At 27.0% G+C, this 22,272-nt stretch overlaps 1 protein-coding gene across 1 annotated transcript; it reads right to left on the bottom strand.

The window, feature by feature from the left end:
• Positions 1 to 5,804: 5,804 nt before the first annotated feature.
• Positions 5,805 to 18,877, bottom strand: LOC135931333 (uncharacterized). Its single transcript, XM_065468373.1, has 7 exons — positions 17,780 to 18,877; positions 15,920 to 16,295; positions 13,165 to 13,383; positions 12,989 to 13,113; positions 11,247 to 11,529; positions 8,406 to 8,750; positions 5,805 to 6,055 (listed from the first exon to the last, which is right to left on the bottom strand). Exons 1-6 carry the CDS (start codon positions 18,860 to 18,862, stop codon positions 8,440 to 8,442), a joined length of 2,397 nt encoding a protein of 798 aa, XP_065324445.1. The 5' UTR covers positions 18,863 to 18,877; the 3' UTR covers positions 5,805 to 6,055; positions 8,406 to 8,439.
• Positions 18,878 to 22,272: the final 3,395 nt, after the last annotated feature.

Here is a 22,272-nt window from a genome sequence, read left to right as displayed (position 1 = left end):
GTTGACAATTATGAAGAAACATTGTTGATGGCAATTGAGGAGGTCTGTGTCTGGACTTAAAGGCTTCTAATCCCAAGGAGGTGTATTAATATTCTAGAGTGTCGCCAACTTAAAAAACAAACACTATTCTATAGAATATGAATGATGTAGTACTATAATGGAAGGTAACAAAAAAAACTATGCGGAAGTTTTACGAAATGCCAAGATATTAATTGCAAAAATGATGGACGAAATTAAATTTTTTTATAAGATATATAAAAAGTGATTGTGGGAAATAAATGAGATAAATTTATAAATGTGTAAAAATAGAAGTAACCAGTAAATAAAAAGTTAAGGAAGCATTAAAAATGGCGAAGAAATATAAAGCTGAAGGTTCACATAAATTTCCAAAGCTTCTGAAGACCTAGGAAATAGATTACTAATCTAAACAATTTGAAATTTATTGATCATTGGTGAAGAAGGCATCTCGATTACAAAGTAGGTGTTATATTGTGAGTTTTTCAAACAATAAAGAAGGTTTTGAGTAAATAATGCTAGAAAAGAGGAAGAGATCATATTAAAATTGATGAAAGGTAGTTTACATCGAGAAAAAATATGACAACCGTTTTTATGATAAATAGATAAGTATCAAACGAGGTAAAAGACATTTTACTGTCCATTCGTTAGCTTGTGAAAGCAGATAAGTAGGGGATATCTCTGAGAGAGTGTTAGAGAAGTGGGTAAGATCAAATAAAAGTCGATGACATGCCGGTTTTACATTAAGGAAAAGTATGACAGACGCAATTATGGTAATGCAAATAAAAAGATGCATACGAAGGGAGAAACGATTACTATGCATTCACTGGCTTAGAAATTTGATTTATAAGAGATTACTAGTTAGCCTTGATAATTCCAGGCATACATAACTAGTTATCAGTAAATAGCCAAAATTAGGGGCAAAGACTATTTTATATCCCTTTCCATGAACTGTTTTTTCAATATTATTTGTTAATATAAATAAATAAATAATAAATATATATAATAATGATTTTTAAAAATAAAAAAAAACATTCAAAAAATAAAATTTTTAATGCTTCCTTCGGGTAGGGTATGACTAAATACTGCATTGCTAAACTGCGATGTTAAAAAGCAATTAATCATAATCATTCAAAATTTTAATATTTAATCTTTTTTTAAAATAATTTTTCAGAAACATTTTTATTAACATACATAAATCATTTTTTTAATCAAATAATTTATAAATCTATTTTTACTTAGTATTAATGAAAAAAAAATATATTACTAGTTAGTTACATACAACTCAAATTTTATTTTTAGATTTTAAAATAACAAATATATATCCATAAGAGAGAGTTAAATGCATTGAAAATATCATCTTAGGAAACCAGAATGATTATTGGCTAGCCCTTTTTTCTATTTGGGTGTAAATACATGTGGAAAACCTAGAAATTTAAAAAAAATGATAGGTTTCTTTGATATTTAATTTATTAGTGAATTTCGAATAGTGAAATAATAAAAAATTTGTAAGGCACATATTGCTGGAGTTATTGATCAAACTCTTCATTTTTGTATTCGTGTACATTTACGTGTTAAGCATTATTCCAAAAATTATTTAAAAAATATTGTGATTTGACAGATTGCCGTGCTCAAAATCGATTGACCAAATTTGTTAGTAATATCAATTAAAAAATGTTCATTTTTGTTTTATATACCTACAAATTATATAAAACATTATCCCAAAAAATATTTTAAAAATATCGTGATTTGACCGATAACCGATTTGAAACCGACTCAATGACTAAATACTGCATTGATGGCGTTATCCATGGGAAATTCTTTTTTGGTTTATACGTGTACATTTACGTGTTAAGCATTATCCTAAAAAATATTTTGAAAATATTATGATTTGACCGATTGCCGAGCTCAAAACAGATCACTAACTAAATATTCGATTGACCAAATTTTAGTAATATTAATTGAAAAATGTGTTCATTTTTGTTTTATAAATATATAAATACGTGTAAAACATTATTACAAAAAATATTTTAAAAATATGGTGATCTGATAACCGTTAACCGACCCAATGACTAAATACTGCATTGATGGCATTATAAATGGGAAATTCTTAATTTTTGGTTTATACGTGTACATTTACGTCAACATTATCTTAAAACATATTTTGAAACTTCTATTCAGGTTGTAACCAGCCCGTTGACATGAATGGAAGACATAGTTTACATTGTGACTCCTATAATGGTCGATTCATCATACATACCCAATATAATTCAATCACCCAACGTGCCTTGAAATCAGCTAAATTACCATCCATACTGGAATCCCAGGGTATTTTTAGATTAGGCGGTAGAGTCCTGACAGAATCACACAAATTCCATGGAGGAAAGGCAAATTATTGGTATGGGACTATTCATATATAGACCCCATGGCCCCATCTAACCAAGCCCTCAACATCATTGACCAGAAGGAACAGCTTAAAATTTTCAAATACACAGGAATTTCAAATGACCATTGTTTCATTCCTATCATTTCTACCATACTTGCCACCTTCGGCAAACTTGTCCTAGCATTCTTAAATAAATTTAGGATCACAAATCAGCAAACTCTCAGAAGAACCTCGAGAGAGGTTTTTTTTTAAACAAAGGTTGGACATGCTATCCTTAAAGCGAATTTCAGCAGTTTCAATGGTAGTCTACTAGCCAAAGAGCTATCCTAGACCCTTTCTACTTCTTATTTCTTTTCCTTCCCCGATCTTTATTGTTATTTTTTAAAATTTTTATTTAATTATTTGTTTAGAAAAAATATTTAATCTTTTTTATATAATTATTTTTAATATAAAACTACTTGTGAAATTTGTACTTTGTAGTTATATTGGGAGAGAAATTTCAATTCATCAAATATATTAACCAAAGCCCTTATTACTTCCAAAAACGTTTTCTAATCTTAAACAACTTTTTATTTATTAAATAAAATTACAATTCTCTAGTTATTAAAATACTATATCTTCTATTTGTGATTGGTCCAACCTGAATTTATTTATTAATCTTATAATTATTCATCAAAAAAATTTGTGAAAAAATAAAGCATATCTGTTTAATTAAATTTAACATTATATCACTTTAAAGACCTATCATTATGCTATATAATGAAATTTAAATAAAGCGTCTAGCACAATTATATCTAAAGAAATTTAAAAATTATAGGGAGAGCAGAAAATAGTGAAAAAACATAAATATTATAGAAAACAGCTGATAAAGTTGTAAAGGATAGTCAAACATTCATTTTTCCTATGCTATTTGTGGATGAGGCTAATTTTTCAGTCAAGTCCCAATGAAAAATCACCATCAAGGTATTATTGAGGCTCCACAAGAATTAATTAAACTTTTATTACTGCTGATCTTTGGACAGGGTGTATGATATGGTAATAAAACGTTTTTAGATTAGCATATTAAATTTTTTGCAAAAGTGATAATTCTAAATTAAGATGCTGATTCCACTCTCTTCCATTTTATTCATTCTGCTAAATATTATAGTAACTTTATCATTTTGAGCCCTATTTTTTTATTCTAAGTTATTGACATTTCCATATAATAACCTTGTATTTTATGCCTTTTATTCTCACCCAAAATATATATATTTGTAATTAAAATGTACATTGTATATTTTAAAAAAATGGGATAAGATTTGGTTTTATGAAATAATAGGCCGGATATTAATATCGATGCAGCACTAACAATAGTTAATTTCATAATTTTATTATAAAACTTTAAATCCTCGCCAATTTAAGAAAAGCATAACTATTCATTATTTAAAGTTCAAGCTTTAACTTCATAAGTATCCGAATTTGAAAAAGCAATTTAATCTTAAATTTTTAAAATGTTATTCTGATCATTTTTTTTAAGATATAAGATAAAAGTAAATGCTATAAATTTCTAATTTTAAACTGATATAAATAAATTTTAAAAAGAAATTATCATTCAAATAATTGATTATTTAGACACAGCCAAACAGTCAACAATAAAATATACCAAACGGCTCATTAAATATTTATACATCAAAATAGTGAGTAATAATATAAATGTTCAAACTTCTATATTCAATTCATTAAAAAGGCTCAGATTTCTAATAACCCTATCGCAACTTTTTCTCGAATAACTTATCTAATATCATCATTGTGTGAAAACATACACATATTATTTCTTTCTTTACAATCGAAACGCAAAATTTTCATCTTTCAATCGATTTAGTATTATTTTAGTAAACGGTTAATAAAAAATAAAACAATATAAAATCGTCAGGTTTCAATTAGGTTAGAAGATATTGCATTGGGCAAAAAAATTACTCTATTTTTTTTTCTTCTTTAAAACTTTTATTATAGGCAAAGTGCCTAATTAATCGATACGTTTAATATCTTATAAATTGTTTGAAGTAGGTATTTTATAGATTGTTGGAATATATTTTCTGCAAAATAAAATTTTCCAAATGTAAAAAAAAACACCGCGCTAAATAAATGATTAGGCGGTGTCAAATCCTCGGATTTTTTCCTAAACAGCCGTTATTTAGCAGGCAATTTAGTTTCCTTCTAAAAAACCTAATAGGAAAGAGGCTATTTAGATTATAAGAATGCCACTCATTTAATTTTCTAAATAAAGGCTCTGTATATCAATTAAAACCTATGTATGTCTTAAAAAAATAATAAGTGCTTCCGGTTACCCTGCATTCAGAGTTAACGAGAATTCGCGGCGAAGTATATAAAATATCCTATATATATATAAGTTCGCAGCGAATTAGCGCTAAATGTGAATGCAGGGTTAGACAATGGAATTAGGTCATCATTATAAAAAATTAAATATACCTATTAAAAAAAGCAAAAGATGAAATAGATATTTAACAATTTTATTTTAATAAATAAATAAAAATTTTAAAGTTTGATTTAAAATCAAAGTGGTTTTTATCTACATAATCCTGATTCCATAGAACTTGTAACTAACAAAGAAACTTCAATCATTACAACCTTCTCTTATATCTTTTCTGGCTTGATATTTCATTTGCGTGGATAACCTTGACTCCTTTTAATCTACTTACTTCAAAGAGATGAAAAAAAATCCAACAAGTATAATCAATTTAAACAAAGCATTAATTTAATGCTCATAGACGTGGAGCAAGTAGCTATAACAAGATCTCTACAAATCAATATGCTCATAACAAAATCAATCAATTGCACAATTTATGGGAACAAATTATATGCACGGCTTTTAAATTGAAATGCAGTTTTTTTAATGTTAGTTCTTAGTTATTTTCAGTTTTTAAATAAAAGCTAAGTTTAATAAATTTTTTCACTTTTTTAATTAAATACCAAGTTAGCAGTTAGCTCAGGGCTATGCAACAAAAATAAAGGTTAATTTTTATATTTATGTGAGTAAAAATATTAATTTTCACCAAATCCACTATACTCAATGGAGGTTGAATGGGAGGGAGGGGGGGGGGTAAAAAGAATATAAAATTTAACAACTGTAAAAACATGAATTATAAACTGAACAAATAGGTTTGTGCAATTAAATGATATCTTTAATATAATAGCATATATTCCTTATAATTCTTTAGAAAAATTACAAAAAAAACTGAATTGAAACCAAATTAAGAGATTTAAGTTAAAAGTTATTTAAATAATTATAAAACGTAGATCATCATAAAATATCTTTTATTTATAGAATAGATAAATTATTATAAAGTAAAAATTTTTATATTATAAATGATATAGTTTTTCATTGCTATCAGATCCCCTTTAGATGGAAGGACCATTTTATATAGTCATTTCATTCCAATTTTCAACGATAATATAAATAAAAATTTTTAAAAAAAGGATATGATTAACAGCAGAAACCATCTAAAAAAATGATTGTGTTTTGTCTTGTCATAAACATTAGCGTTCATCTAATTTTAAATTTTTTTGCATCACCAAGAGAGAGTAGAGTCATATTTTCATGGGGAAAGATACGGTTCCATATCCATAGTGAGCTCTTTAAAATGTTTCTTAATCCTTTTTTCATAAAAATAAATTATATAAACTTTAATAAATAGCCAATCAATTTTCATTTATAAATGATCATTAAAAAGTAATTATAATCTCAATAGAGTCTGTTGTAATATGTAAATTTACTTTGAAATTAAATTGAGAAAAAAGAAGTAATATGCAAATCGACTGTTAAGAAAAACGAAACGAATTATTATATTATTTGAGTAAAGACGATGTAAATGAATAGGATAGAAAAGTATATATAATCGAGGATATTTTACTTGTAAATTATAATTATTATTTTGCGAACTTAATTTTTAATTTTAATTTTTCTTATATTATTTAATTTTTTTTATTTTAATTATGATTATGTAATTACAAATTATATTAATTAATAAAGTATTAGTAGTTAATTTATTTATACTAATTATTTGTATTCTCTTTAATTCTTAACTACAACATTTGCTACCGAAACATTATGTTCTATGGGCATATTCAGTCTAATAAACTTTTCTTTATTTGACAAACATGTGAGAAAGAAAGCGATGAACGTAGGACTGGATGATTTTGAAGAGTTACTATTGGGAACGGATGATACTTATAATTAGAGTTGTAAATTTCCCAGGAAATTGGTTCAGGGGAAATTTCCTCGGGAAAATTGGGGAAAAAAGAGGAAATGAAAATTAAAAAATAACCACAAAATACACTTTAAACATTTCAATTTAATTATTTGGATAACTTTATTAAATTTGGGAAACTAAGGGAGAATAAAATAATTAAACAATAAAGGCAAAAATACACTGTAAACATTTCATTTTTTTTTGAATAACTTTATTAATCACAAGAAGCATGTATTATAAATTACATTTAAAATTCATAGGATGCTAATAAAATATCATCATTATCTCTTGATATTAATAAATCGGAATATGAACTCTTTTGATGATAACCCGAACATGATGTATTTGTGTGATCCTTTAAATGTATGTTATGCCTGACTGATATTAATTTTTAGACTCTTTCATTCTTTTTCTATTTCTCGTTTGCTAACCATACTCTTTCTGACGAGGCACTTGAGGGTGATATCAAAAGACATCTTACTGCCACTTGACAAAGGGGTTGATTTCTACATAACCCATTCCATCATATGAGTGGTTTGGTATGGATTGAGCTCTTCCATATTCCAGCTCCTTTAAAAAACCGTGTTTTGAACGATATTCTCCTTAATTTTTCCAAAATCGCAATTAATATGGCCTGAAACAATATTTATTAAACTTAAAGCTACAGTTAATTCACGATCTGTTAATTTCACACCATAATATCTAGGATCAAGAAGATTTGTTGCATAATGAAATTCGCTTCGTTTATTAATATGCATCTTAACACTTTTCAAATCATTTTCATTAAAAATAAAAGTTGATAAATTGAGTTTATCTTTTATATCCCAAAATATTTCTAGTACTTCAGATAATGCTGCTGTATCCGATTCACTATTATAATTTAGTTATAATCCAAAAACGTCAGTACACTTTGTTGTCTCTAAATGAACTTGAAATTGCAATTTATAGCAAAACTTCCTTATTTTTCACAATACTTTGCTACATTATAACAAAATCTCCCCGTCATGTGCGGCACATCCAAAGCATTCAATATAATTACATTTTGCCTTAAAAAGACTCCAGATCTTTTCATATTCTTTGCATTATCAGTTACTAGTGAGATAAATTTTTTACTATCAATTTCTTCAATTACCATGATCAGCTCAGATGTGATATAATCACCAGTGTGAGCACTAGATCCTGTGTCAATGGATTTAAAGAAATAGGTTCTTAAGTCATAATTATGAAATTAATGATGGACTCTCCACGATGTTTATCCAGCCATCACTGATGAGAGTAAAATCTTTTAAAGTATTGTTGTTGATAAAGGCTGGGCGCATTAATTTTATAAAATATTTATTTTCAACTAAATTAAAAGGGCAATTTGATATAGAAATAGCTATTGCCAAAGCATGCCATGTTGGGTTTGATTTTGTTCAGCTACAATGTCAAAAAATTTTTTAATTTTAGATGTGTCTGTTACATTATTAAAATTATTGGTAGTTTCTTTAAAAATATTTAGAATTGTTTTATTTATATTTTTTGGGATTTTACCTTTGTTTTTGTACTTTTAAAATTATAGATTTGAATAGTTGCACTCAATAGTTGCACTCAATAGTTGCACTTAGAGATGTAAAGGTAGGAAAATTTCCCGAATTTTCCCGGCTAAAATAATAGACTCGATTACCGTTTACGCGTGACCGAGTCAGATGTAATATACAATATTAGTATTTTTTTAATAATAACTATTTACTAATTAAAAAATGAAATAATACCTAACAAGTGGTCACCCTTTAAAAAATTTATGTTTCAGAGTAGAGAGCGGCATTTATCGCATAATGGCCGTACCAGCTGACCCATAAATAGTCCCGTATCGTATGTATCCCCAATATCGATCATATTATCTACGTGCTTATTTTGGATACGAATGTAAGCCACGTTGCAATTAGAACATGCGACACGTGTGTCGTAGCAAGAAGGACAACGCGCGATATGACTACGGGAAGCTGCCAAGATGGCGTCTAAAATGCTGCAATACGAGTCGCGATGCTGAGGAGTAGTTGAGCGGTGGACCAACTCCTCGACGGAGAAGAGGCAGGATAGTTCGACGCGCGTAGAGTCTGATAAAAAAAAATATAAAAATATTTTGTAAATGTGAGTGTTTTTCTGCCATTTGTAAATTTAGGTAAATCAAACCAAAAAATGATCAAAATATAAATAATCTGAAGCATTTAACAATCTTTCATATTCAATCCTATTTAATTTACAATCAAAATAAAGTTTGACGGGTCCCTTTTCTTAAAGATATTCATAATTCAAGTAAGTCTTTTCGTTCTTGATAAATAAAATATTTTTAAAATCCAAAATATAAAAAAAATATATTATTAAATGTAGATAATAAAATAGAATGATGATTAAAAATATGAGAAGAGAAGAGAAGAATAATATATATATAAATGAGTGGCGAAATGGCTAACTCGCCTAATCGACAATCTGGGGATGCCATTGATCCTAAAATCCGTCACCAACGCGAAAGAGCGAATCTCGTCTGTAAAGGTGTTACATGTTATATTTGAATATCGTATATATTCAAAATAAGTAATATATTTGTTATATATTTTAAAAGGAGGTTATTTGTGTATTATATTATTATAACTTTCCGACATGTAATATTATATTATCGAGGTTAATCAAATTGCATATTATTAGAAGTTAAATTGGATAATTATATAAATGTATATATACAAAAGAATTACAAATAAAATTCATTATTGTTTTTAGAACATAATCGATTTAATATTTGGCGACGAGGTAAAAAAGTCGCGCGGTTTTCGGTCTTCGGTCAAGTTAAATGTTATATAGAATTATAATTTTTTTTTCTGTTTATAAAAAAAAAAAAATAATATAATAATAGATTTGTTTAGAAATTATGGATAAAAGATGAAAGGCATAAATGGGCTATTGACGACTATAGACACATAAAATAGACTCAAAATTTTCTATTGACGACTATAGACACCAAAAAAAATATACCTCAAATTGACGTCACTTTAAAAAAATTATTTATAGTTTATGGAGGAATAAATATTAACTGATATAAAAAGAATTACTCTTCCCAAGAAAATATGGGCAGATATATACAAAATTGACTTATAAAGATAAAACAACTGTTCTGGCATCTAGAATTGATTCATTCGCGGGCCTACAGAATCCGTTTTGAGTTATTTAAAACCTATAAAGGAGCTAGCCCGAAGATGCGAATTTGAAGATAATGCAGAACTAAGAATTCGCGATCAATTAATCGCCGGAGAACTATGTTTACGATACCCAGATACTAAAGATGAAGACCAACCGTTAAACTTAAACAAAACTATAGAATTTATGATAAGGATAAAGGGCACGATGCAGCCTATTTAGATTTCCATGGATTATAGAATTTATGATAATGATAAAGGGCACGATGCAGCCTATTTGAATTTCCATGGATTATAGAATTTATAATGATAAAGGGCACTATCAAAATGATTGATGCCGCCCATTTAGATTTCCATGAATTATAGAATTTATATGATAAAGGGCACAATCAAAATGATTGATGCAGCCTATTTAGATTTCCATGGATTATAGAATTTATGATAATGATAAAGGGCACTATCAAAATGATTGATACAGCCTATTTGGATTTCCGTGGATTATAGAATTTGACACAGCCTATTTGGATTTCCAGGGATTATAGAATTTGACTTATCGTTACCAACATATGTAAAAATTAACATGATCAACAATAAATATAAATATAATGGTAACGTGAATATAATAAAGAAAACAGATCCATCAACAAGAGTAACCTGGAGTACTCCAATGGTAGTGGTAGTAAAACTTCAGGTGAACTACGATTATGTGGAGAATAATACTACCAACGTTTGAAGAATTAATCGCAAAAATTGATATAAATCTACATGGATGATAAAATAAGAAGCGAAAATGGAACAATTAGATAAAGATGTCGAAAAACTAGAATCGCCATCACAATCCTGGAAAAGGGAAGAAGAAAAAAAATAATAATAAACGTACAAAACCGTATTAAAACATCCCGACCAACTATGAATAAGGGAAGAACCAGATGAAATCAAATCAATAATAACAATTGAGTCAAAAAGGAAGGCAAATAGGTTATCCAACAAGGGAAATAAAGCCAACAAAAAGATTAATAGATGAACTTGAACTTGGTAAATAAAGAGATTGGTAGACGATCTTAACTTGGTGGGAAAGAAGATGTTATATTTGAATATCGTATATATTCAAAATAAGTAATATATTTGTTATATATTTTAAAAGGGGGTTATTTGTGTATTATATTATTATAACTTTCCGACATGTAATATTATATTATCGAGGTTAATCAAATTGCATATTATTAGAAGTTAAATTGGATAATTATATAAATGTATATATACAAAAGAATTACAAATAAAATTCATTATTGTTTTTAAAACATAATCGATTTAATATTACATAAAAATCATTCTCATTTGCGAGAGGCGCAAATAATAAAATAAACAAGAACAAACATCGAGGGAATAAAATTAAATTAATAAATAAACAATATTCATTACTCTCTGCTCTGTGGGATGCATCTACTTTGGACGGTAATCTTGGCATAGCCATAGTATTATGCGTGACATATCTATTCAATTCCGGGTGCTGCGAAAATCTTCGAGCGGACGGATATGTACAATTGATCAGGTAAGTTAAATAAAATTGATGAAGAGCCAGACGTGCACGGCGTATGAATTTTAAACCTGGTAACAACGGTTCCAACCGATCTGCGCATTGAGATAAGTCGATCAGAGGATCTCTACTAGTAACTTCGAGGAGTCGTTTGTGCAACCTACAAACCTTGGCAAATTAAATTATACATTTTTTTATAACATGAGACAAAGAAAATTTAAGATACAACATTCTCCCAGCTACCTTCAAAAAAGTTAATATCCCATCCACTCTTGAACCAGTGGGTCTTTCATAAAGCCCTACGCCCGGGTGGTATATCTCTTATCCCCTGGACCAACAGTCACTCACTGACCTGGGACACATCTGCATCGGTTTTGCAGCAAAAACTAACCTCACATCTTGTGACATCAAAAGGGCAGAAGTGGTTTAAAAAAAAAATTATAATAGCCTAACGAACACAGTCTTTATATCAATAGTTACCCACATGTTAGGATGTTTGCAATGGAGGCTCTCAATTTTATCAAAGGTATTGGCAATAAAAATGAGACTTTCTCTCAAAATTTACCGCTCCAATTTCTTAAGCCTTCAACTCCTTACTAGAGTGACATGTTCCAAAAAATATATTATATTTTGATCTTAATCATGTTATTTTAGCAGTTAGGATATTTTATTACCAATTTCTTACTTTCTTTCTTTTATAGAATTATAAATAGAGGTGTTAGCTTTTTGGAGCCCATTACAGATCTGATATCATATCTCATTTTGTATTCTGTGACGATACAAATCATTTTAATTTTAGAGCATACATCTAGTGTTCCAAAATCGCTCCATTTGAGTCTAATTTTAAAAAACGATTAAGTCAGTATTTTGTTCAGAAAAATATTACGCAAGCCTGAAGATTTTGCTCGTAGATGGCACAAAGTTTTGGACATCTATTGGCGGAAAATCTAGAGGTTTAGGCAATATTTATCTGGCTAAAATATTAAGTTAGCTGTTTTTAAAAATTGGCTCAAATAGTGCATGCATTACACATTTATTCATCTCATATACCTTTTAATAATGTGATCTATAATTTTATTTCACCAATAAGTCATTTAAATATATTATAATGATCAGTTATAGTTTATATTCGTGAATTTAGGTATATAAAATATTTTTATTGATAAATCACTTATTTATATGATAACCACTAATCTATTTACATAATAAGTAAAAACAAATATATTGTGAAATTTGAAATAAATTTTAAATGATGACGCCATTTTATTGGATTGGATCGGAAAATTTTATAATATCGGTCGATAACCAATATAAAAAAGGCGAAATATGGGTCCGATTTGATCTGATAAAAAATATCGGTGAGCCCTAATTATAAATTTAATAATATATAACGTAAAACCTGCATATTATTATTAATCTAAAACATTGGACTAAATACTAATTTTTTTATTTAAAAAAATTGAGATCACTTTTTAATTTCACAGATGTTAAATAAAATGAATGCCAAAAAAAAAATTAAAGCTAATTTTTCAGATTCCGCTACTAATATCTTGAATATAAAAAAATAATTAAAACTCTGTCCCTATTCCTCAAAAATAGAATAAATAATAATTGACAATTTTAAAACTTTATAAAATTTGAAGTCCCAATTGTGGATAATTCTTGATGGTATAATTGAGCTTTCATTAATGTGGCATTCGGTACAATAATATAAACCGTCAAAATGGCATACCCTGTATTCGACGTCGAAACCTTAAATTTAAAAAAATAATAATAAAGCGCATGCGCAATTTTAAATTGAACCTATAGGAGTGCAACATTCGTAATTGGCGCAAACATTTTCTTGCAGGTCTAGACCCTTCTCATTTTGAACCGTATCATATAGGGATACGAAACTTTTGATAGCCTTTCCCATCGATGGAAGAGTTCTTAAGTCATAATATTTGGCGCTATCATTTTTACCGCCCGCGCTTTCTTTCTTAGTCTTGGATCTGTTTACGCTTGATACGACCATGCTATAAGCTTTAGATATTGAAAGGAAGGAGATGCCAGAAAAATAATTTAATGATATACCCCCTTGTAAAAAGTTTAACTATTTAAAAATTAGATTGCAAATCTTATATTGCTGATAATATTCAGCAGATAGTTTTAATATAGTTTAAGTTAGTTAAAATTATTATTTATATATTTATACTCTAAATTAAAACTTAATTTATAAAAGGAAAGAGGTGAAATAAATTAAACAACTTTTAATTGAGGTTTAGTATATATAAGTCTTAAAAAGTTTGTCCTAAAGATATTAAATCCAAAATCCAGGATTTTTATAAGCTTTGTTTTAAGACTAGGATTAGATAGCCTATTATTATAAATAAAATAAAAAGAGAATACCTAAGTATTATAAAATTTGAAACTTAAAAAATTTGGCGGTCGTGAACAAGGTTATGATAATGAATCAAATATGAGAGGATGCTATAAAGGGGTTCAAGCTCGAAATAAATCGGAGAGTTTTTTATACCTTGTAATTGCCACAGTTTAAATCTGCTGACATGACACTATCATTATAAGTAGCAAAACTAATGACCCCAAACGCTGCACAGAAGTCAGTTCATTGGTTAAAGTATTAAAATAATTTGCATTTATAGAAACTCATGTCATCTGTTTTAATGCATTAAACCAGGTAAAAGTAGGTAAGGTCATGTAAAGTGACAATATTGAATTGGGAAGTTATCTTATAGAAATTACGCAAGATATTTTAGATAGCTTTAAAGAAAACGGCTTTCAGAAGTCCCTTGACTCAGCGAAATAGCTTGCACAGAAATCGGAAATGAGTTAAGAAGAGCAGTGCTTTCCTTCAATAACATTAATTCGTAGACGAAGGTTCAAAAACAATTTTCTTATGAAGGAGATGACACGCATATATGATCCTCAAAAAGAATATGGGATTGAATTTTTAAAGCATTACTAGATCAAGCGAAAAATTCGTTGGAGGAACGTTTCTCTAGTTAAAGCTCTTTGACAACCTGAAAGAGAGCTAAAGGAAAAATGTGTCAATTAAATATTTTATTCACAGAATTCGATACGTTAGAAAACGTATATCCGCAAGATCTACTAATTAAACTAAAATTTTTAATGAATATAAGCAGGCATCCCATAAAAACATCATTGGAATTTTAAGCCATATTAACACTAATAGGCTAAATCCATTGTATTAAGGATTACTTAACCATTCCAATTACCGTGGCATCAACAGAAAGCAGCTTCTCGCTCAAATTAATTAAAACTTACCTACGATTCTGTATGGCACAGGACTGACTTGTTAATCTCTCCTTAACTTCAATAGAAAATGATATCCACTAATCGTTAGTTTATACTGACATAATATCCTCTTTGGCATATAAAAAGGCAAGGAGGATAAATAAAATTACAATATTTTAGTTTATGATTATATATGAGCGTTACTCATTTTTGATTATAATTTAATAAAATATATAAGCTTTTAGTTGTCATTGCGAAAAATCTTCAAAATATAAAGAGCAGCCAAGTTATTTTTTGCCCTGAGCCACCAAAAGTCTCAGCACGGCGATGAGTGTATATTTTATTTTATATTACTTTTAGAGGAGTTAAACTAGTTTTTGTGATTCTTTATCCTTTTAGTTCATTTTTATTTTGGAATACACTATGAAAACGAAAATTTTGTCTAAAAAACATTTTATTTTTAAATTAAATATGTTTATTATCTATTAAATCATTCACATTTAATTAAAATTTGTTAACACAAAAATACTTTTATATTTAATAAAATAATAAAACTAAATTAAAGAAAAGAAAAGCGAAATATTTTTAAATAACAAAAAAAATAACTAAAATACCTGTCATGTACCAGTTTTTTATTTGTGAACCGTGGTCCGGTCCGTTCGTATCAGTTCTGCCCGGATGAAAGACCGGACCATGACCTTCACCAATGCTAATCTTTAATTCATACATAATCAGAGGAAATATATTTTAATACCTACGACTTACGATAAATTAATTTGTATTAAGATCCGATCGATACTTTTAAATGGCATATTCGAATATTGAAGGCAATCGGTATTTTATTTTTAGTATACAATTTTATTCCGATAGAGACTAGATTTATTCCGTTTTGTTTAAAGGTTTTCCTCATATAATTATTTTAAAAATCTCGAGTGTAATGTCGACAATATCTCGGAACACATACCATGAGACTGTAAAAATTACTTAATAGAATTAACATTTCAGAGGAATTATAGAATATTTAAAAAAAGAATAACTAAACGAACTTAAAATCATTAAATTTAATATTTATCATAAGCAGAGCTGTAAAGTAAAGTAACGGAACTAATAAAGGAGTTCTTTGGGGTGGGGGAGTGAAAAATTCTCCGTTACTTTGTGAAAATAGAGTAATAGTAAAGCATTTTTTAAAAAAAAGATTGAATTGTAAGTAACGAGAGAGTAATGCGCTACCTTTTTTAATGTAAAGTTTAAGGCTTGGGTTATAATAAACATATTTTAGTCATTTTAAAAAAAGGAGATCTACCAATTTTGTGTCTAAGCTTAATGATTTCGTCTTCCTTTTTATCGAAAGAAAACACTGTATCGTTTTGCTCTACTGGATAATAAATGCTAGTGGAAGCGATTGAGATACTATTTTCGTTGTTGAAACCAAACTTATCATCTACACGATCCGGAGGCTTCTTCTGATGTACCTTGTTAGTAAAGGCTTCTCGAGCCATAAGGCTCTCCTCTAGTAAAATGAATTTCCCAGGGGCAGTAACATTGTTCTCTTCGTTACCATCAATATCGAGACCAATTCTTAACGATTGATTAATTGGCGCGTTAACGCGATCCTCGTCTTTATAAGAAAAGTCCATATCTAGGCCTGGTGCTCCGTAATCCACTTCTTGGAAGCATAGCTAATGTTTAAATTTGAAAGATTAAAAAAATCACAATTTGAATTTCATTGGTAATATGCAAAAAAAACTAGCCATCTTTATCTCTCGCGGAAGGACACGGCGTAAAATGTGAGACCGGATTGTTTCAAAATAAGAATAATAAAAATATTAATTTTAAGAATAGATATTGACTAGGAAGGAACATCCCCCCCCTCCACCTGAAATTTCAATGTGTAGGTCTATTCAAAAACAAATTGAACATTCAATATGTTTTAAATAATTCGAATTAAATCGAATGAATTAAATTATTCGTTTTGTTTGAATGCGAATAAAGAATTATTTGATTGAAATAAAAATAAAATTTAAATAATCGGTTTTAATAAAATCCAATATTTCAAATATTCAACTAATAATTCGTTTTATTCGAACTGAATTATTACTAGTAATTTGAATTCTCGACTATTATTATTCGGAATAGTTATTCTGCCAGGTACAAAGACTTTATTTTAGTTGGAACTATAGTTGTAATTACTATATTTTTAGCCGTTTAAGCTAATTTTTAGTCAGCTAAAAAATTGGTCTTAAAAATATAGCAGCTCCTATTTGAAAAAAACTAATATAAATTAAAAAGCCTGAATGTTAACGAATCCGGCAAGTGCATGTAGATTGAGCCGAATTAGCCGACATTTTGTCATTATCCAACTATAGTTGGAACTAATTAGCTGTCAAAAAATAGGATGTATTATAAAGAAGAAACAATAAAAAACGGATTTAAACGAATAAGTAGAATTAAAGGTAAAGAGATATGGTTAGGATTAATTAAAGGTTTAAAGGATACATGTTAAGCTTAATTTATAGAAAACGTGTTATGTTGAAGCGCTGCGTTTAACACTATCGAAATCAAAGCTCATTCTTCATAACGATAATATTTAATAAAATATATCTTCTGCTTTATAACATAACAAATATTTAATAAAAAATAATCTGCTTTTTTAAAAAAATTGTTAATAAAAACTATATTGTAATTTACCTATTATTTTTATAATCGTATAGCAACATTTTTTAAAAAAATATTTATCATAGTTTATCATTATAACGCCCCATATTTATAAATTATATCTATTTTTTAGCTTGATTTTGTAAATAACGCACCACTTGCACATAACGCGTTTATTATAAATTCGCCCTTAAAGTTAAATGGTATTGATATATTTTCGTATGAATTATTTATTTTATTATTCTTAAGAAAATGAATAGTAAATCATTCAATTTGTTTAAACAAATCGAATGCAAATAGTGATCCACCAGATTCGTATTTGAATAAACCTACTCTTGTGCGAAAGGGCTCTAGTTTATCCTGATTTAATTGATCAGAACTGAAGCGAGAAGATTGGTCTCCAACCAGTTTGATCCAGTTTCAGACTATTACTGAGAGGACAAAATTGATGACGTTCCTTTTATAACACTGGAAAAATAGATCAAAATAATGGTGATTTAAAATTTACCGATTTTTCATGGTATTTATTTTTGAGGACATCTATACTATCTCGCTTTATTATCAATGCGTCAAAGTCAATATCCATATTGATTGGGACATCGGTATTCAAGTTCAAACACATATTTAAATTTTTATATGTGTTTTCGATGTTACTATTGTTGTCACAAATAATATTATTATTAATAAGCAAGGAGGAAGAGTCATCCTTATTTATATCATTAATACTATCAGAATCTGGGTTTTCTTTGGGTATCAAATCTGTGCAATGATTTTCAAGCAAAGAAGAATAAAAGCTCAGGTCCCTTATCTTAAAAACATCATTATTAATAGGTTCAATTATTTCTGCAATGATAGGTGGCCTAAATTTTTTTGTAATATTTAATGATTTAATATCACAATTTGCATTTGACATTAAGTTATGTTCATTTTGAACAATATTTGGTTTGTTATCTCTGTAGTCTTCTTTAATTCCATAAATATGACTGTTATTATCATAATCTATTATAGACTTATCTGCATTTATGAATACATCTTCATCTACTTCTTCCCCAAAAGAAATATTATCATCTATTATATCCACAAGATTGACAATATTAGTTTTATTAGTCTGATTATTAAAAACTTGATCATTATTAATTATATGATTTTTATGAGTATTGTTAATGTAAAAGGGCCTATATCCGGCCACTATTAATGAAGCAGAAGAGAATTTTTGATTTGATTTTTGAAGATTATAAATTTTAGAAGGATAAAATATTGTAATATTCAACAATGGCATTTTAGGAAGAGCTAATTTATCAAAAGGAATATGTTGTAAAGAATGCAATAATAACTTAAATCTATTTTCATCCCTTATTATAGCATTTGGGTGATAAAGTTTATCAATTATAAACTTGATATTAGTTTTATCAGAATCTTCTTGTAAGAAATTGCAAATTATATTTATGAAACTGATTAAAATCTCTGGATAATTTAAACAATATCTTATCCACATTTTACTTAATGTATGAAAACTAAGAATAGCTCCAAAATCAAGTGATTCTTTTTCAAAATCAAAGTCAATATTGAGATCATTTATTAATTCTAACATCCTTATATCATCAATTTTGATTGAAAAATCAAATAGTTCCTTTTTACATTCCACAAAGAATTTCTTAAATGAGATATCATTATTCTGATTACTTTGTTTGTTTAATAAAGAAAAATAACCTTTTATCAATGGCCAAAATGATATATCTTCAATAGCAAATACTTCGAATTTATGTATTGGCACATTTTTTTTATTATCTACACAAAAGTAGCCTTGATTTTGTATATTTTTATTGTTAACTAATTTATTATTAAGGCATAGTTGGTGTAAAAACACAGCTTCCAAGCCAATACATAACTTTCAAATAAATTTAAAAATAAGTAAATACATTAATAATTACTGAATTTATAAGATCATATAATGGCAAGATATCTTTAATATGGTTAGTGGTTATTATTTTATTATCTGCGATATTATTGGATAATAATTTAATTATTTTGGATATATAAAATAATATTGATTCTTTGCCTTCATCATTACCCATATGCTTCTCGGTCATATAATAATCCGCTGTAGTCATTTCGTCCAAATTTATCACCTACCTGAGTGAATGTATGTATTAAATAACGCTATATAACATAACATATGATTTTGTTTATTACAGTCTCAATTAAATATTATTATTATTTTATTTTTTTTTAATTTATTTTTTTTAAAGATTAACACTATTTATTTAAAAATCAATTTTAAAATAATACATTGAACGTTAAAAGTAAAACATTTATTATTGTTAAAAAGTAATTTGGGACAAATTTTAAAAATGGCCATGTTATGATTTTAATTAAAATAGTATTATATTATCTATGCCAAAATCTCTAAGGCTACAAATATTTTTTGGATAAAACCTTAATCGGGCCTGTATTAAATAGAGTACAAATATTATTGGATTTTATTAGAAAATGATTATTAAAATAATTGATAAATGTCCATACATTACATTTCCCCTTTATTAATTTTTAAAATATTTAATTATTATTATCGGATATGTTAAAAATTTGTATTAAATAATAATTTTCCAGTTCCATCAAATTCGATTTTTTAAAACTATATCTATATCACAAATATACTATTTAATATTACCTTTCTTTCTGATAGGATAGGATTAAGTATAATTCAAACTATAATTTTTTTAAATACATCTGTGGATCATCTCATTTTAAAGTTTTATTATTATTACAAAATTCAAATATAGATTTAATATAAAACATTTTATCTTAACTTATTTAATTCTTACTTTTATTATTCATATTATATTATATCGAATGACCTTACGTGATTTATATTTCTACTTTTATATTTCATACTATTTTGTATTATAATAACATTCAAAATTAACTTATTATTTTCCTTATACAAACCTATACTTTTTATAAAGAAGCATCACAATGTATATATTTTTATTTAATAAAACCTTTTGTTTAATTTTAGCTCTTGTGTCTCCATCATGGTGGCAGTGGAAAAAAAGTTGGTATTTTCTGATTAATATATCAATAATACTTAAAATAATAAATTATAATAATATATACATATTCTAGTTTATATTTTAATGTTTTTTATTTATAATATTATTTGAGGTTATAAATCATCTATTTAAAGTATCGATCATTGTAAAAGTTAATTTGTTTTTTTGTTAGAATAATATTCACAGGTTTTTTATAAATAATTAACTATTACCTAAAATTATATATATATTGATAAATTGTGATAAAGATTATTATTTTATTATTACATAAATAAATATCTTTTATTTTTGTTTAACTTGATCTTTTAAATCACATGATAAAGGAAAGGCGCACCAGCTTATTGGTAGCTAGTTTGGAAGGAGTAATATAAATATTCTACTCTATATTTTATTGGTTTTTTATTTATAATATTATATTATCGGTTTGTATATTGTTTTCCGGCTATAAATCATATATTTAAAGCAGAGTTGTACATTTGCTCAAAATAAAAAGATCTTCAAAGATCTAAATGTAAAATTTGAAGATCTTTTATTTTTAAAAAATTTTGTGTAACGATCTTCAAAGATCTTCATGATATTTATTTTTTTACCCCTTTATTAAAAGCCCAGATGTTTTTCAATTTTATTAATATAATATTTCTTTTATGTTTTATAACTCTCCTCCTGCCTTGATGAAAATTGAAAAACATCTGGGCTTTTAATAAAGGAGTAAAAAAATAAATATCATGAAGATCTTTGAAGATCGTTACACAAAATTTTTAAAAAATAAAAGATCTTCAAATTTTACGATCTTCAAAGATCTTGCTCAAATTTTTGAGCTAGATCTCGCTCAAAAATCTTCAAAGAAGATCTTTTGTACAACTCTGATTTAAAGTATCGATATATGAAAAAATTAATTTATTTTCCTGTTTTCAAATGTTTTTTTTATATACAATTACTTTTTACCGAAAGATGTATATATACTAATAAATTGTGATAAAGATTATTTTTTTTTATTAATTAAATAAATATCTTTAATTCTTTTCTAACTCGATCTTTAAAATATTTGAATAAAATACATTAAAAGTTTACCAATAAAATGAAAAGGTATTAAACTCATAAATTCTATAATAAAATAAAAAATGCGGACTAGGTAGAATATAAAAATATTAAAAAAAATATATAATAGTATGAAAAATATTTTAATTCTTGAACCGAGTGGCGGCTAACTTTGGATAAATCTTATTTGGTTATGTCATGAAATTGTTGTAGATAAACATTACATTTAATTTTATATAATATAGTATGACTCAAATAACATTTGCACATCAAATATCAATATTAAAGTCAATCATTATTGTTGAATATGTTGATCGATATTATTTTATATCAACGTTTTATTTATTTTGGCAATTGATTTTTTTTTATGATATCAATTTGTTTTTAAATTTAATCGGTGAAAATTTTATATTAACATTTTTTTATATCATTTTAACGTTACATTTCTTTTTATATCTTTTTTAACAATAAAAAAATAACCAATTATGTGAAATACAAATTGATATTAAAAAAATGTAACGTTAAAATGATATAAAAAAATGTTAATATAAAATTTTTACCAATTAAATTTAAATACAAATTGATTAAAAAAAAATCAATTGCCAAAATAAATAAAAGGTATAAAATAATATCGATCAACATATTCAACATTCCACTTTCCAAAGAAATTCGGCTTATGATTTCCTTGGATATATTGAGTGGTAACGCCATTAACGTTCATGATCGCCAAGCAATACGCCATCCATGTTCATGGTGCAGTCTTCTTTTCAAACCGAACGATGGCTTGGTAAAGTTAAGGCAGCCCTTAGCTGATTTTGCGATCAGATCATATATGCATGGCATCGGGCATCTAGATTCCCCTCGAGCAAGGTTTATGTTGTCCTTCAACCACCCATCCAATTCACGAGTC

This window comes from Gordionus sp. m RMFG-2023, chromosome 1 (assembly GCF_954871325.1).
Source record: "Gordionus sp. m RMFG-2023 chromosome 1, tfGorSpeb1-WG-v2, whole genome shotgun sequence".
Lineage (NCBI taxonomy): Eukaryota > Metazoa > Nematomorpha > Gordioida > Chordodea > Parachordodidae > Gordionus > Gordionus sp. m RMFG-2023.
This window is presented reverse-complemented; position numbering and strand designations above follow the sequence as displayed.

What these genes read in the sequence shown, in the direction of transcription:
- LOC135931333 (XM_065468373.1), bottom strand. Translation starts at nt 18,862, where the DNA reads ATGTTAGAATTAATAAATGATCTCAATATTGACTTTGATTTTGAAAAA. An exon ending in CGAATGTTGCACTCCTATAG is followed by an intron (nt 13,114 to 13,164) that starts GTTCAATTTAAA and finishes TTTAAATTTAAG; the next exon opens with GTTTCGACGTCGAATACAGG. An exon ending in TGCATCCCACAGAGCAGAGA is followed by an intron (nt 8,751 to 11,246) that starts GTAATGAATATT and finishes TTTTTTTATCAG; the next exon opens with ACTCTACGCGCGTCGAACTA.